Below are 18,592 nucleotides of genomic sequence, written 5' to 3'. Positions count from 1 at the left end.
ATATTTTTGGTAAAAAAAATCGCAATAAGCGTATATTGATTGGTTTGCGCAAAAGTTAAAGCATCTACAAAATAGGGGATAGAGTTATGCCATTTTTATTATTATTATTATTATTATTTTTTTACTAGTAATGGTGGAGATCATAGATTTTTTTTTATCTGGACTGCGATATTGCGGCGGACAAATCGGACACTTTTGACACATTTTTGGGCCAGTAAAATTTTAATAGCGATCAGTGCTATAAAAATGCACTGATTACTGTATAAATGACACTGGCAGGGAAGGGGTTAACACTAGGGGCGATCAAGGGGTTAACTGTGTTCCCTAGTTATGTACTGACTAGGAGAGGAGAGCGATCGGTGTTCATACTTAGTATGAACACACGATCTCTCTCCTCTCCCCTGAGAGAACTGGAATTTATGTGTTTACACACAGAGATCCCTGTTCTCGCTCTGTCACGAGCGATCGCAGGTGCCCGACAGTCATCGGGCACTCGCATCGGCTGCGGGACACGCTGTGGGTGCGCGCGTCTTACATCATCTTAAAGGGCCAACGTACAGCTACAATGGCTCGCCCAGGGGAGCCATCCTGCCGCAGTATAACTGTGGGAACCGATTAAATAATCCATATATATTGAAAATGCACATATGACCAACTTTAGAGGAGGAGGTAATTTTAAGGCCTCAAGCTCACTGGACGTTCTAAAAAAGCCAGTAACTGTAGCTCTAGAGTGAGTTTTTCAGCTTTTTTGTAGTAGCGTGTTTTAGCTTTCTTAAGCTTATGGCTCAAAAACGCTGATAAATGCCAAATAGTCGCCTTTTTTTTAGCTGTTTTCAGCTTTTTTCGGAGTTAGGCTTAATGTACACGGGACGTTTTTACAATTTCTCCTGAACTATTTAACTTGACAGATAGTAACCCACGTTTAAAACGTCCGTTTTGCTGCGTTTGCGTTTTAGAAGCGTTTGAAAAAAAAACATTTTTTTTTTTTAAATAGCCAAAAATGAAAAACAGCTGTAAACGAAACGCAGCTAAACGGGAGTTACTGCGTTTAACTACGCTTGACGCTTGAAATGCCTCTAAACTCAGCATCTGAACTCATTTTTTTGCTTTCCAAAAAAGGCCTCTAAACTCAACTGCCTAGAAGGACTATAAACAACACTGTGTACATGTACTGATAAGATAACATAACATAGAGGAGAGTTCAGGAGCAAATAAAAAAATACCCAACTGCTCATAAACGTCTGTTCAGCAGCAGCAGTGTACATGAGGCCTAAGGGTGTTTTTACAGATGAAAAACTCCTCAAAACCCACTAGTTCTGGGTTTTTTTCCAGCTAGAAACGCCCCTGCCAAAAACTGCTGATGACAGCCTATGTGTGTATGGACACATAGGATAACATGCTGAGCAGTTTATTGGCTGCCGAAAAAAACATCTGAAGCCAAAAACAGCAGCTGGAAAAACGTCCAGTGTGCATGAGGCCTAAAGATTTTTAGATTGCTTTATAAGGCCCAGTTCACACTTGTGCGATGCAAGATCCCTGCGAATCCACTGCGGGTTCCCGCATCACACCGACTCGCATGGCAGTTCACACTGCCATATGCGAACTGCTGGGGAGTGTCAATAAATTGTTAACGACACCCCCAGTTCAGCTCACGTATCGCACTGTGAACTGACAGTCCGGACATGAATCGGATTGCATATGTGTGAACACACATGAGATCCGATTCTGGTCTGAACAGAAAAAAGGGTCTTGTGCGTGTTTGGACCGAATGCGGTGCGATATCAGCCATACTATCTGTATGGCTGAAATCGCACCGCACAGACATCGCATGTAATGTGAACAGCAGTGCGCTGCGAATTACATGCAATGTCTGGCATGGCACAAGTGTGAACCGGGGCTTAAAGCGGGATTCCGGCCAGCTAAAAAAAAATGTTAAAGTCAGCAGCTACAAACACTGTAGCTGCTGACTTTAAATAAGTAGACTTACCTGTCCTGGGTGCCCGCAATTTCGGCTGCCCGAGGCCAAACTGTCCCTCCGCTCTCGGGTCCCGGCGCCGCCATCCTAGGTAAGGGGAACTGGCAGTGAAGCCGTAAGGCTCCACCGCCTGTTTCCTACTGCGCACACGCGAGTGGCACACACAGTTCCAAGAAGACAACGGGCCGCTCACCGAGGAGAAGAACACGCCGCGGAATAGGAAGAGGCAGATTAGGAAGACTGTCTAGCAACAAGGGTTTAGGTAAGTATAAATTTTTTTTTTTTTTTTTCCAAATTTTTTTTTAGGAATTTTGGTGGCATTTTTTTTCCAGGGTGGCCCTCCGCTTTAAGCACTGAACAATATAAACAATGGAATTTTTAATTGGATACTCCAGCATGCTACCAGTGTTGTTTTCTAGAACATCTGCACAGGAAAGCAAAAAATCAGATGCAAGCCAACCTCTGACCCTGTATGGGTTGAAAGATTTCCTACTGGAGCTGTCGGCATGGCAATCTGCTAGAGAATATTTTCTACATTTGGTATTGTTCTTTCTATAGATATTCTCCTATGACAGGAGAATGGCTTTATAGTACTCCTTGCTGAACATATTCACTATCCTTTGACTGTATAAGGGCACACAATTCCATGCACAGAACTTGTTTTTGATAAGAATTTTTAGAGCTGAACTCTAGGCAGATATAAAACACACATTAATGCAGCTTTGTAATCATTAATACATCACTCACTAGGCATGATGGGTATTGTAGTTCCTGGACAACCGGAGGGCCATACTTTGGAGACCCCTGCTCTAGGGCACTGATGACGAACCAGAGGTTTTGGAACCACCTTTGCCATGATGCTCATGCACTCTGCAGTGTAGTTGAGCATTATGCATAGTTCCCAACCTTCCCTGATTTTGAGGGACTGTCCCTGATTTGGAACAAAGTCCCTCTGACCCTTTTTCCCCCTCATTTGTCCCTCCTTTTAGTCTGGTCCATATACAGTATACAATACACTATTAATCTAACAAAACGTGTTTCCCAGTGCCAAACCTTTCATCCAATTTCTAAATTGCTTTATTTGTAAATTCCAAAGGCCAGTATAAAGGAATAGTAATGATAAGAAAAAAGCACTTGTGGGTTTAACCCAAATTTTTTTTTTTTTATATAATTCACCTTTAACCGCTTCAGCCCTGAAAGAATTTACCCCCTTCCTGACCAGAGCACTTTTTGCGATTCGGCACTGCGTCGCTTTAATTGACAATTGCGCGGTTGTGCGACGTGGCTCCCAAACAAAATTGACGTCCTTTTTTTCCCACAAATAGAGCTTTCTTTTGGTGGTATTTGATCACCTCTGCAGTTTTTATTTTTTGCGCTATAAACAAAGAAAGAGGGACAATTTTGAAAAAAACACATTATTTTTTACTATAATAAATATCCCCCAAAAATATATAAAAAAACTTCTTTATTCCTCAGTTTAGGCCGATAGGTATTCTTGGTAAATTTTAAAGTATAAAAAAAAAAAAAATTTTAAAAATATATTTTTGGTAAAAAAAAATCGCAGTAAGCGATTATTTTTCGGTTTGCGCAAAAGTTATAGCGTTTACAAAATAGGGAATAGTTTTATGGCATCTTTATTATTATTTTTTTTTTTAAATGGTGGCGATCGGCGATTTTTATTGTGACTGCGACATTATGGTGGACACATCGGACTTTTTTGACACATTCCTGTGTAAATGACACTGGCAGTGAAGGGGTTAACCACTAGGTGGCAGTGTAGGGGTTAAGTGTGTCCTAGGGGCGTGTTTCTAACTGTAGGGGGGATGGGTTGTGTGTGACAGGTCATTGATCTCTGCTCCGGTGACAGGGAGCAGAGAACAGTGACACTGTCACTAGGCAGAACGGAGAGATGCTTGTTTACATTAGCATCTCCCTGTTCTTCCTCCCCGTGAGGCGATCGCGGGTATCCCACCCGACTCACGGAGCTTGCCGGGGGCGCGCCCGCTGGCTGCCTCTTACAGGGGAACGTACAGGTACATGATTCTGCCTGTACGAGCCCTTCTGCCGCAGTATATCTGCGCGAGGCGGTCGGCAAGCGGTTAAGGGGGTGTGGCAGGGGGTGTGTCCTATGCCTACATACTTTTGCTGATAGGTGTCCCTCATTCCCATTATAGAAAGTTGGGAGGTAGGGTAAATGTATGTTTTTATACATATAATCAGTGTAAGTGTCTGAATTTTATCTGGTTGTCAGCCTTTTCTAGTCCCTGTATGGTAGAGCTGGAGTGTGAGAGGAAGAAAGAACGCAAGATGCCAATATTGCGGCAGCCTTATTTTTGCTGTGTGTGGAAGAATTATTCCACAATCTTCCTGGAGCTCATTCTGTTGACAGCATTCAGGATGTCCCCCAAACGGAAACTATGAAGACATACTTAGAGATAAGAGTATCACACAGTAAACTTTTTCTTTTTTTTTTTTGCTAAAATAAAGAAAATGCAAGGGATTTTCTACTGAATTTAAAGCTGAACTGTAGTGACAAGGAAAGTAGAATGAACAGCAACATCACTAGCAATTTAAAAATTGGTGAGCTCAATAAAAAAAGAAAACATTAGCCTCCCATCTTTTATTTAACCACTTGCTTACTGGGCACTTAAACCCCCCTCCTGCCCAGACCAATTTTCAGCTTTCAGTGCTCTCACACTTTGAATGACAATTACTCAGTCATGCAACACTGTACCCAAACAATTTTTTTTTCCTTTTTTTCATACAAATAGAGCTTTCATTTGGTGGTATTTGATCACCTCTGGGTTTTTTAATTTTTGCGCTATAAATGAAAAAAGACCGAAAATTTTGAAAAAAAATGCTTTTTTCTTCGTTTCTGTGATAAAATTTTGCAAATTAGCAATTTTTATTCATAAATGTTGGCCACAATTTATACTGCTACATATCTTTGGTAAAAATAACCCAAATTAGTGGATATTATGTGGTCTGTGTGAAATTTATAGAGTCTACAAGCTATGGTACAAATCATAAAAAAATGATCACATCTGATCACACCTGATGTACTGAGGCCCATCTCCTTTCTTGAGACCCTAACAAGCCAGGAAAGTACAAATGCCCCCCAAATGACCCCTTTTTGGAAAGTAGACATTCCAGGGTATTTAGTAAGAGGCATGGTGAGTTATTTGAAGTTGTCATTTTTTCCCACAATTCTTTGCAAATTAAGGTTTTTTTTTTTTTATTTTTTATATTTTTTTCAGAAAATTGTCATTGTAATAGCTTATTTCTCTCACATGGAATGTGCATACCACAAATGACACCACAAAATACATTCGGCTACTCCTCCTGAGTATTACAATACCACATGTGTGGGACTTTTTCACTAACTGGCCACATACAGAGGCCCAACATGCAGGGAGCATCATCAGGTGTTCAAGGAGCATAAATTACCCATCTAACTTGTTGACTACCTATTACACTTTTGAAGGCCCTAGAGCACCAGGACAATGGAAACGCCCACAAAATGACCCCATTTTGGAAAGCTAACACCCCAACGTATAATCTATGAGGCATAATGAGTCTTTTGAACGGTTCATTTTTTTCCAGAAGTTTTTTGAAAATGTGGATAAAAATGAAAACGCATTTTTTTTTTTACACAAAGTTGTCCGTTTATAAGATATTTCCAACACATAGCATTTACATAGCAAAAATAACGCCTCGAAATACATTCTGCTACTCCTCCTGAGTAAAACGATACCACATGTGTGAGTCTTTTACACAGCCTGACCACATACAGAGGCCTAATATTGAAGTAGCACTTTCAGGCGTTCTACGAGCATAAATTACACATCTCATTTCTCACCCACCTATTACACTTTTGAAGGCCCTGGAGCACCAGGACAATGGAAACGCCCACAAAATGACCCCATTTTGGAAAGCTAACACCCCAACGTATAATCTATGAGGCATAATGAGTCTATTGAATGGTTCATTTTTTTCCAGAAGTTTTTGGAATATGTGGAAAAAAAATGAAAACGCATTTTTTTTACACAAAGTTGTCCGTTTATAGGATATTTCCAACACATAGCATTTACATAGCAAAAATGACACCCCAAAATACATTGTGCCACTCCTTCTGAGTATGGCAATACCACATGTGTGAGACCTTTACACAGCCTGGCCACATACAGAGATCCAACATGCAAGGAACACCATCAGGTGTTCCAGGGACACATAGCATGCATATACCAAGAATTACACCCCAAAATACATTATGCTAAGCAAAGAGAAACAAAAGATTACCTGTGGTTTTAGTAGTACAGTTGTCCACAGGAGGATAGCACTGGTCCAGGCAGCAGGCAGGGACTTGGTCAGCAACAGCGAACACAATTTTTCAGGCAGCAGGCAGAAATACTGTCCATAGTCAGTACAGGCAGCAGGCAGGGATACTGTCCATAGGTCAGTGCAGTGCAGGGTCAGTGCAGGCAGAGATTGTCAGCAGTGCCAAAATATTGGTCTTGGTAGTAGGCAGGAACAAGGTCCATGTGCTGTGGTCAGTGCGACAAACAGAGGCATGACGGCAGTAACTCCTACAGGCAGCAGGCAGAAGTAGGGCCTCGTTCAGGACAGAATGGGGACAGGGGTAGAGGCTTCTCCCACCCAAATCTCTTTGAAGCCTCCGAGTCTCCAGACCCTAATCTAGGAATGAGAAAACAAAGAAAATTGTTTTCTTCATCCAGAAAAACTATTCTGGAGCCCCTCACATATGTGAGACCCCTGTGTTGAATCCCACTAGTCCAGTTGCAGGGTACAAGATCAGTCCAAGAGGCAGGCAAGAGGCATGGTCAAACAGTCCAAGGTCAGTTCCAGATCAGGCAAAGGTATGTACAGAATCGTTAGGCAGAAGCATGGTCGAATAACAGTCCAGGGTCAGTTCCATATCAGGCAGAGGTATGTACAGAATCGTTAGGCAGAAGCATGGTCGAAAAAACAGTCCAGGGTCAGTTCCAGATGAGGCAGCGGTATGTACAAAATCGGCAGGCAGAAGCGTGGTCAAATAACAAGCCAGGGTCAGTTACAGAGCAGGAGGTGGCATAAGGGGTGTGAAGGCAGGAACTGAGGATTACGGTTACCATACTTCACTAATAATTTAGTGAAGTATGGTAACGGCGGAAGCATTCACCTATACAGAGGCCTGGTTCGGAAGGACATTCTGCACAATAATAAGATGTGTCTCTTCTGACTCCTGCTCTGGTACACACCTTACATCTTTTTTGACGTCTTTGGCCTGTTGGTCTGGGAGGGAGTTTATCTGGAAAGTGGCGCTCGGAGAGTCGACTAACGACATCTGATCGGATGTTTACTGGTGGGCCGTTCGGGAATATAAGGGCAGTGTAAATTTCCTCCTGGTAGCCAAGGAAGGGTTGGGGGTTTTGGGTGGATTTGCGGTAAATGATATAGGAGTTGTATATGGCCAATTGAAAAAAATAAATCGCTACTTTTTTGTACCAGTGGTATGTCCTTCTTGTGGCAAGATATGGTTCCAACATTTGATCGTTGAAGTCGACTCCCCCCATAAACCAATTGTATTGATGGATGCATGTGGGTTTCTGGATGGGGCCATTCCTTTTGGGGATTTCCACATAGGTGTTGTTGTGGATGGAAGACAACATATACACATCCCTTCTGTCCCTCCACTTCACTGCCAGAATCTCTTTGTTACGCAGACATGCCGTTTCTCCTTTTCTCAACTTCTTATTAACAAGACTTTGAGGAAAGCCCTTCCGATTTTTTTTTCACGGTGCCACATGCTGGCATCTTCTTCCGATGAAGGTTGTGGAACAGGGGCAGAGAAGTGTAGAAGTTATCTACATACAGGTGGTATCCTTTGTCGAGTAGGGGGTATATGAGGTCCCAAACAACTTTCCCGCTGGTTCCCAAGTAGTCCGGGCAATTAGGGGGCTGCAGCTGGGTGTCCTTCCCTTCGTACACTATGAAGGAATATGTGTACCCTGTGGCTCGGTCACATAGTTTGTACACCTTCACCCCATAGCGGGCCCTTTTGCTGGGGATATATTGCTTAATTTTAAGCCTGCCGCTAAATTTCACAAGGGACTCATCTACACATATTTGTTGGTCCGGGGTGAACAGCTGGGGGAATACTTCGGAAAAATAATTTAATATTGGGCGAATTTTGTAAAGCCTGTCAAAATTTGGATCAGTTCGGGGAGGGCACTGGGTATTGTCGCTGAAATGTAGGAACCTCATTATCATCAGATACCTGGTTCTGGGCATTACCGCGGAGAAGAGCGGCATGTGGTGGAGGGGGTGGGTTGACCAATAGGAACGGAATTCGTTTTTTTTGGTGAGCCCCATATTCAATGTGAGGCCCAAAAAAACCTTGAACTCCTCCACTGTCAGGTCTCTCCACTCATAGGGACGGGCATAATATGATGTGGGATTTTGCAAAATAAATTGCTGTGCATACAGGTTGGACTGGGCCACAATTGACGCCAACATGTCCTCCGTAAAAATTAAATTAAAAAAATTAATTGGGGTGAAATTCCCTGTATCCACCTGGACTCCTGGCTGGGCCGTGAAAGGGGGAACGCTGGCTTCTCCTGAATTAGGAGGAAGCCACAAGGGGTTCTGAAGTGCAAAGGGAAGGCTGGCATGGGACCTAACCCTTTGGGGCTGGGGTGACACCCCACTGGTACTTGGCCTTTCTTGCCGAGGCACTGCGGTGCTGGCGGATGCCACTGCGGTGCTGGCGGATGCCACTGCGGTGCTGGCGGATGCCACTGCGGTGCTGGCGGATGCCACTGCGGTGCTGGTGGATGCCACTGCCTCCTCACTAGAACGCCTTCGTTTGGCGGGCCGAGTTTCTTCCTCCTCTGAGTCTGTAAGTGTTTCACTACTGAGGACTGGCTCGTAATTTACGTCAGAATCCGAATTGGAAAGGGAATCTGAAAAAGAGAGCTCCGCGTTGCTCTCGTCGGCCGTAGAAAGAATTGGTATGCCTCCTCGGCGGAAAAGCTTTTTTTGGACATGGCTGCTGGTGGTTATGAGATGGCACAGCTGTGTGCTAAGCCTGCACTGATGAGGTGGCACTGATTGATGGCACAGATGTGCACTGATGAGGCGGCACAGATGGGCACTGATGGGGCGGCACAAATGGGCACTGAGGCAGCACAGATGGGCACTGAGGAAGCAGCACAGATGTGCACAGATTTACACTAATGAGGCGGCACAGGTGGGCACAGATATGCACTGATGTGGCACAGGTGAGGTGGCACAGATGGGCACTGATGAAGCGGCACAGATGGGCACTGATAAGGCAGCACAGATGGGCACTGATGAGTTGGCACAGATGCGCACTGATTGCACAGATGCGCACTGCACAGACGGGCACTGATGGGCACTGACGGGCACAGATGGGCACAGATGATGCACTGATGGCACAAGTGGGCACTGAAGCGACAGATGGGCACTGATGAGGTGGCACAGATGGGCACTGATGAGGTGGCACGGATGGGCACTGATGAGTTGGCACAGATGCGCACTGATTGCACAGATGCGCACGGCACAGACGGGCACTGACGATGCACTGATGGCACAAGTGGGCACTGATGTGCACAGGTGGGCACAGATGGCACTATATTGGTGTCACTGTGGGCACTGTTGGGCACTTTTTGGGCACACTTTGCTGTTTTACTACTCACAGAAGCTCTCTCTCCTCACACGCTGTCTCTGTGTGAGGAGAGAGAGAGCCGGCAATGAGAGATGATCTCAATTGTTTACCTTTTAGATCATCTCTCATTGGAGGCGGCGATCGCGCTGTAAACGGCCACAGTGATTGGCCGTTTACAGCGATCTGTGATTGGCTGTGTCCAAGGGACACGGCCAACACAGATTTTCCCCGAGGCGCGCTCACGAGAGCGCGCTGGGAATGAGGAAAGGGGACAACGTCAATAGACGTAGTCCCGGTATTTCAGATCCGCGCTGTTGCCGTCATTTGGCAATGGCCCGGATCTGAGAAGGTTAAAAGATGACCCTAATATTCAGGAATCCGCCTACTCTGCGGAAGGATCTCTCAGCTGATCCCCACTGAGCAGGCGGATGAGCGGTCCTGTCCACTCCGCTATGCAGAGAAGACAAGGACAGAGACTGCTCTACTCTATGGGGTGGTCCGTTTACCATCTGATTGTCATCTGATCTGACCCGCTGGACAGATGGCGAACGTATTGCCATACGTCTGTTTTCAGCGGATTTTATCTGATGCCCAGCAGATGTCTGCGGACGCATGTCTGCTGACATCCGCCTCCCCATAGAGGACAACAGGTGGCCCGATCAGGTCCGGCTAAAAAACCGAATGGTCCGATCGTGTGAAAGGAACCTTAGATTGTAAACTTGAACAGGCAGGGCCCATTGATTCCTCTTGTATTCTAACTGTAATGCCCCGTACACACGGTCGGACTTTGTTCGGACATTCCGACAACAAAATCCTAGGATTTTTTCCGACGGATGTTGGCTCAAACTTGTCTTGCATACACACGGTCACACAAAGCTGTCGGAAAATCTGATTGTTCTGAACGCGGTGACGTAAAACACGTACATCGGGACTATAAACGGGGCAGTGGCCAATAGCTTTCATCTCTTTTTTTATTCTGAGCATGCGTGGCACCTTGTGCGTTGGATTTGTGTACACACGATCGGAATTTCCGACAACGGATTTTGTTGTCGGAAAATTTTATAGCCTGCTCTCAAACTTTGTGTGTCGGAAAATCCAATGGAAAATGTGTGATGGAGCCCACACACGGTCGGAATTTCCGACAACAAATTCCTATCACACATTTTCCGTCGGAAAATCCGACCGTGTGTACGGGGCATAAGTGTCCTCACTTTTTGCACTAACTGTTGGCGCTATACAAATCCTGTATAATAATAATAAAACCTGTTATTTTAGTGCTGTTTTTCCCAAGTTATTTTTTTTAACGTGCAAGAATTCTTGGATATAACTTTCTGGTCTGAGGGAACCATGGTAATAATTATTATATCTACAGCTTATAGTACATGTGATGGTCACTGGCAAGAATGCTCCTTACATTTGTCTTCATTGGGAAGACTCCCTCTTGCATATGGTTCAGCCAAGCTCCATCCACACAGACAAGATGGATGGATGGAGGAATTTGCTAGACCAATCTCCCTCCCCCCAACTGGGGCATTGCATGCTGGCAGCAGCACCCACCTCTGTCAGAATACACTGACCAGTGGCTGCAGTGTGCGGTGCATTCCACTGCTGTTCAGTGGCATCTGATGCAACGTGGAAAAAGTGCAGACGTGCTGCATTTTTCCACACTACATCACACTTCACACCAGCGTTGCTGTGTGAATGGGGCACATAGAAAACCATTGTTTTCTATGTGCTCTAGCAGCAGGGCCGGTGTTCTGTCGGATAGTGCCTGCTATCAAAAAGTATCCGGGATGTACTACGCATGCGCCGTACAGAACAGCACAACACGGTGTGACGGTGCACACAATAGCTGACGGAAGAAATTTTTCTGTCAGATTGTGCCTCGCGCTGGCGAGGCATGTTCATGTCGGTGAGGGGCAGCTTTGTACATGTTGGGGGCGGATTGTAAAATTATGGGAAGTGCTGCAAAGATGGGGGCAGATTTTTAAATGATGCCTCATGTCGGTGAGGGGCGGATTTCTACATGTTGGGTGTGGATTTTTAAAAGATGGGCACGCCCTATAAGCATCCAGGAAAAATAGCAGAATAAAATTTGTTTTGCAGCACTGCCCATCATTTAAAACTCCGCCCCCAACATGTACAAATCCGCCCCTCACCGGCATGATCGCGCTTCGCCAGCGCCAGGCACAATCTGACAGAAAAATGTCTTCTGTCGGCTATTGTGCGCAGGCGCCGTCTCGTCGTCACAACAGCTGATTGTAAAATCAGCTGTTGTGCTGCTCCCTACGGCAAATGCGCCGTTCGCTGCGGGCACTATCCGATGTTCTGTTGGGTAGTGCCCGCTGTTGAGAAGTGCCCGGGTTGTACTGCGTATGCGCCGTACGGAACAGCGAAACAGCTGATTTTACGATCAGCTGTTGAGAGGGCGCCCCCATCTTTGCAGCACTGGCCATCATTTATAAATCCGCCCCTCACCGGCATGAACACGCCTCACTGACATGAACACGCCTCATCAGTGCCAGGCACAATCTGACAGAAAAATGTCTTCCATCGGCTATTGTCCGCAGGCGCCGTCATGACAGTACATCCCGGGCACTTCTCAATAGCGGGCACTATCCGACAGAACACCAACCTGGCAGAATGCACAACCCGCGTCACTTCCTGTGATTTGGAATCAGCTGTAGCTCCAAACCGTGCGCACTGCATCATACATCCCTTCAGTGGCTAATGTCAGTGCATAGAGAAATTTTCCTGACAAAATGCTCGACCGACTACTGCGCATGCACACGACAGAAATCAACTAACACTTACGAAATTGACGTGGCTAAGCCCATCTTGGTATACCTTACACTCGACCTCATCACACCTACAGTAAGCAGGTGGGCAGCGGACATCTTGCTACACCAAACCCTGTTTTGAATTAGCAAACTAATTTGAGCAATCGAGTGATCTACATAAATATAGTATGGGCGGCGTGATATGTGAGGAGGGGGGAGGGGTTTTGTGTTAGGAGGAGGAATTTGGGAGGCAGGAGAGAATAATTGTCCTAGGAGGGGATATTTTTTTTTGGGGGGGGGGGTGATAAGAATAGTGATTCAGGGGGTTTATGTTGGGAGGGGGGTGAGAGAAGAGGATTTTTGCTAAGAGGGAATTTGGGGGGTCTGTGCTAGAAGAGGTGATATTGTAGAGGGGGGGAGCGTATTTGTGCTAGGAGGAAATTGTTTTTGTTTTGGAGGTGGGAGCGATTTGTGCTAGTAGGGATGATTGGGGGTGTTTGGAATAGGAGGGGGATCGGGGTGGAGGATTTGTGCTAGGGGTGGTGTTTTTCTTTTATTTTTGGAGAGGGGGGTTATTTGTGCTGGGGGGGTTTTGGGGATGGTGGGGGCAAAGATTTGTGCTGGGTCGGTGGAGGGAGGGGATATTTGCATTGGGATTAGTGGGTAATCCTGCAGATTAGTGCCCAGTTTATTTGTGGGGGGGGGGATTTGTTCTAGCACATAATGCTCATACACCTTGGGGGGGAGGGGCAGTTTGACATGTTCGCCCTGGGCTCTAGGTGACCTTTTCCCTGCACTGTCTAGTGCCCTAGACCTGCCCTTATACAGCATGGGAAAATACAAGTCACTGCAAATAGTATGAACCACTTCAGCCCCCCGGAAGGTTTTACCCCCTTAATGACCATGCCATTTTTTGCGATTCGGCACTGCATTATTTTAACTGACAATTGCGCGGTCGTGCGATGTTGTACCCAAACAAAATTTATGTCCTTTGTTTCCCACAAATAGGGCTTTCTTTTGGTGGTATTTGATCACCTCTGCGGTTTTTATTTGTTGCGCTATAAACAAAAAAAACCAACAATTTTGAAATAAAACAATAGTTTTACTTTTTGCTATAATACATATCCCAAAAAAAAAATGTAAAAAAATTTTTTTTCATCAATTTAGGCCAATATGTATTCTTCTACATATTTTTTGGTAAAAAAATACCCAATAAGTGTACATTGATTGGTTTGCGCAAAAGTATTAGCGTCTACAAACTATGGGATAGATTTCTGCACTTTTTAAATGTTTTTAATCAATTTTTCTAGTAATGCCGGCGATCAGCAATTTTTAGCAGGACTGCGACATTGTGGCCAACAAATCTGACCCTAAGTGACACTTTTTGGGAATCAGTAACACCAATACAGTCATCGGTGCTAAAAAATTGCACTGATCACTGTATAAATGTCACTGGCAGATTCCCGTTCTGCCTCTGTTGGAACAATCGCAGGTGGCCAGCAGACATCGGGTCCATAGGACCAGCAGATTGGCTCTCCCTCCATGCAGCGGGCGCGCACACCCACAGTATCTAGGGCTGCCTTGCTGCAGTATATATGCGGTGGGCGGTATTGAAGTGGTTAATGCTGCTAAACTGAACTCTCCTAAATGCAGGTAAACACATGGGGTAGATTTATTAAAACGGGTGCACTCAGAATCTAATGCAGCTGGGAGAGCGGTGCACAGTGTGCAGCGACGGACCTGTCATCTGCCTGCTCAGCAGGGATTGACGGAGCGATCCCCCGCTGAGCAGAGCGGGCTCTGTACACGTCCGTGTGAAGGAGCCCTAAGGTTGATAACCACTGAACTATATATATATATATATATATATGTATATGTATGTATGTGTGTATATATATATATATATATATATATATATATATATATATATAAACAAAAGGGAAAAACATGAAATAAAAAAATACAAGTAAAAGCATGTGAGTGTGACATATAAGGACACATGTGAGTGTGTCCTTATATGTCTTTAGAAATATCCTATAACACTTTTGCAATAACAGGGGACATTAGATAACTGCATCCTGTGTATTTGTGAACCCATCCTTACAGAAGGAGCCATACCCAGCAGAGGGCGCTTGTGTCTCGTATAAGCACTGCTCGCTGCTTTCTACTGTCAGTTACAACTAGAATTATTTTGAAGGCGACCATTGACTGCAACCTTCTGTCCGTGAGCCAAGTTGTCTCTCCATTGTTTGTTATTTGTTTGTAGAGGAATTTGTCTGACCACCCAAAGGGCCAGTTCACACCACAATTTCTGCATTTCTGCATGCATTTTTGATGACTTCTGGTGCGTTTTTGATGCATTTCTGACACTTTTTTTTTTTTTCTTCTCTTGGCCTCAATTCAGGACGTATGTTCTGTTTACATGCATTCCTGTGCGTTTACCATTGATTTTATTGTGTTTCAGATGCGTTCAATACAGAAAAAAATGCAGCATGTTCTACTTTTGTTGACTTGACTGGAACGTACTGCACTGGTGTGAACTAGGGCCATTAGAATACATATAAAAAAACTGTGCAATGTATTTTTGATACAGTTAAAAAAAAACACACTGGACTGCATCTGGTGGGAACCAGCCCTAAAAGTGCCTGAGACATGAGAAATCAACCAGTCATTTTATAGCCACAGTATGTGTTGTAACATGGAAATTATATCATAGCACCATTTTTATTTTTTTGTTAACCACTTGTCGACCGTGCTATAACCGAATAATGGCTACAGCGAGGCCGGCCAGTTCTTGGAGGCCATCATATGACTTCTCCTGTGATTGCGCCCGCTGTGATGTGCTCTGTGATTGCAGTGTCTTCCAAACACTTCTGATCACAGATTGTGGTAAAGAGCCAATCAGTGGCTCTTTACCATGTGATCAGCTGTGTCCAATCACAGCTGATCACAATGTAAACGGAGGCCAGTTATTGGCACTCCTTTCCTCATGCTGCTAGCATGAGGAGGGGAGAAGAGAGCCGATAACTGGCTTGTGTACAAGGGACATGTTCACAAATAATCAGGGCACTGATTTTCAGTGCAGTCCCAACAGTGCCCACCATTGCTGTCAATCAGTGCCACCTACCAGTACCCATCATTGCCCCCTGTCAGTGCAGTCTCATCAGCGCACATCAATGAAGGAGAAAAATGTACCTATTTGCTAAATTTTATAACAAACTATGAAAACTTGTTATTTATTTTTCAAAATTGTTGGCCTTTTTTTGTTTAGCAAAAAAGAAAAACAGTGGTGATTAAATACCACCAAAAGAAAGCTCTATTTGTTTGAAAAAAATGATAAAAATTTTGTTTGGGTGTAGTGTAGCATGACTGCGCAATTGTCGTCATATAAAGTGTGGCAGTCCTGGAAGCTGAAATTTGGCCTGGGCAGGAAGGGGGTAAAAGTGCCCGGTAGGCAAGTGGTTAAAGCGGTTGCAAACTGAAAAAAACCCAACTGTTAGGCAAAGGCATAACAGCGCATTATGAAATACTTACCTTAGAACGAAGCCCCCGCAACGCATCACGGTCAACGCCGAGGGAGCTGACATTTTCCCCTCTGCGTTTCTTCCGAGTTAGCGGCTCCAGCGCTGTGCGCGGTAGTCCTCCATTCCGGAATAATACGCTGGACCTTCACTGCGCATCGGTGACGTCAGTAGCTGCATGCGGGGTGAATATCTCCTAAACCGTGTAGGTTTAGGAGATATTTATTTTACCTACAGGTAAGCCTTATTATAGGTATAGGTATAGGTAAAATGTAGGTAAAAATTTAAAAAGGGGTATACAACCACTTTAATGCTTAAAAAAATTACAAGTTCCGTGAACTCACTTTTTTGCTTATTATTGATATTTTTTGTTTGTCTCTAATTTGACAGGGCTGTGCTCAGTATCTGGGGTGTGGGGCAATTTTATCCCCCCCCCCCCCTTTTTTTTTTTCTTTAGTGAAAATTGTTTGAAATGTTAATTAGTTTTTGCTTTTATATTCATATTGTTTTGTAGGTTTGTGGCATTGGAGGTTTCAAGCCCAGTATGGATGAAGATGAGAAGCCTTTGATTGTTTCTTCACTGTATGACGAATGTGCACAGAATCACTTTGCTTCTGCCAATGCACGAGTCAGAAGGTACGTATTTTTTGGTCTCTAAAATGCTTCTTTATAACAGCTGTATAGGAAATGTTGACAAAAAGCAATAATACAATACCAGTAAATGTTTCTTTCTTTTTTTTTTTTTTTTTTTTTTTTTTTTTTGGAAATAGCAATTTTTATTAGTTTTTCATACAAAGTTATAAAACATAATGTTCATAGGTAGCACCTACTTAGAAAAAAAAAGACAAAAAATAGGATCAAGACATGGTAGTCGCACACAATATAACTACAAGTAGGGAATATATTACTAGAGCAAAATTGCTACTGGAACATTGTAACATTGTGTTGTATCTTTGGCATGGAAGTAATATAGTGTAAAATAAAACCATAAGTATCACAGAACAGAGAAAGAAAAGAAGAGAAAAAGAGGTGTCATCAAAGTGGCCTTTGTACTGATTCAGGGCGGGTCCTCCTGGAGATGGCGTAGGTCTCAGACACGATTGTGGGCTTCCATTCTATCTTGTAGTCTGGCTGTCATTTTCTCCATTAGCTCCACATTATTAACTCTGGCATGCAAGGCGTCAGAGGATGGAGGGGGGCGCTGCTTACAGTGGAAGGTCATAAGACATTGTGCAGCTGTAATAATGTGGCAGAGCAACTTCTTGAGAGGTTTGGGAATTTTAAGTGGAGAAAGGCCCAGCAGGAAGAGTTTTGGTGTCATAGGGATAAACACCCCAAAGAGGCGACCCAGCATCTGGTGGGTCGAGTGCCATAATGGGGTAATCGGTGGGCAGTTCCAAAATATATGGAGGAGAGTGCCTTTGTCCCTGTGGCATTGCCAGCAGCGATTAGTATTGGAGGGGTAGATGGTGTGCAGAACATCTGGAGTCAGGTACCAAAAGTAGAGGATTGTATATTACAAATTTGGAGTAAAAGTTTGAGTATTGTGACGGATCTGTAAATATCCATAAAACACCTGGCGGGGTAGGTCAAATTTAGCTTGGAGTTCGGCAAATGGAAGCAGTTTACGGAATCTGGGGTCTACTAGATGGCCAAAGTGGAACAGATTCTTTGACGCCCAGGGAGAGGACATATAGGAAGTGAGGCTGTCGGGCAGCTTGGGGTTGTACAGAAAGGAAGTCAGCAGTGATTTTTCAGAAGAAAGGGCACACCGGCAGGACAATGTGCGCCAAAGTGTTCTAAGCAGGGACATGGACCCCAAGAGATTCGGTTAGGGTCCATCTCCACATTTGCATTCCAAAGTAGATTTTTAGGGTGTATAGGAGCTAACCGCAGTGTTTCGATTTCCGTCCATTTATTAAACTAGTGTTGGGTACACTAAGAGGCTATGGAACGTAGCTGGGTCGCTTGATAGTATCTAATAAGATTGGGAAACGCTAGGCCACCATCTGAGCATGAGGCCATGAGCACCGAATGGGGATCCTATGTCGTTTATAGTTCCATACATATTGTAGTAGATCTGCTTGTCATGTTGTTCAGGTGTGCATAGGGGACAGGCAGCGTTTGAAACAAATATAGGAGCTTGGGAAGAATAGACATTTTTAAGGAAGCTATACGTCCTAAGAGGGAGATGTGATGTTTCTTCCACTGTTGTAGTGTTATGCCCTGTACACACGGTCAGATTTTCCGGAAACAAATGTTGGATGTGAGCTTGTTGTCGGAAAGTCCGACCATGTGTATGCTCCATAGAACATTTGTTGTTGGAATTTCCGCCAACAAATGTTTGAGAGCAGGCTCTCAAATTTTCTGACAACAAAACTTGTTGTCGGAAATTGCGAGCGTGTGTACACAAATCCGATGCACAAAAGTCCACGCATGCTCGGAATCAAGCAGAAGAGCCACACTGGCTATTGAACTGTGTGTATGCAAGACAAGTTTGAGCCAAAATCCTTCAGAAAAAAATACACTGTTTTGTTGTTGGAAAATCCTATCCTGTGTACAGGGCATTAGCCTGATTTGCTGATAAAGGGGGGGGGGAAGTTTTCCTGGTACAGTGTATGGAAAGTCT

The 18,592-nt window shown here is 44.3% G+C and overlaps 1 protein-coding gene across 1 annotated transcript in view; it reads left to right on the top strand.

Annotated features, from left to right (window-relative positions):
• The window catches only part of SLC38A9 (solute carrier family 38 member 9), a 194,686-nt gene that overhangs the window by 16,633 nt on the left and 159,461 nt on the right, over nt 1–18,592 (top strand). Inside the window, exon 2 of the mRNA XM_073622814.1 lies at nt 16,478–16,599. Coding sequence (XP_073478915.1) covers nt 16,508–16,599 — 92 coding nt within the window. The 5' untranslated portion in view covers nt 16,478–16,507. The remainder of the gene's footprint in view (nt 1–16,477; nt 16,600–18,592) is intronic.

This window comes from Aquarana catesbeiana, linkage group LG01 (genome assembly GCF_042186555.1).
Source record: "Aquarana catesbeiana isolate 2022-GZ linkage group LG01, ASM4218655v1, whole genome shotgun sequence".
Lineage (NCBI taxonomy): Eukaryota > Metazoa > Chordata > Amphibia > Anura > Ranidae > Aquarana > Aquarana catesbeiana.
This window is presented reverse-complemented; position numbering and strand designations above follow the sequence as displayed.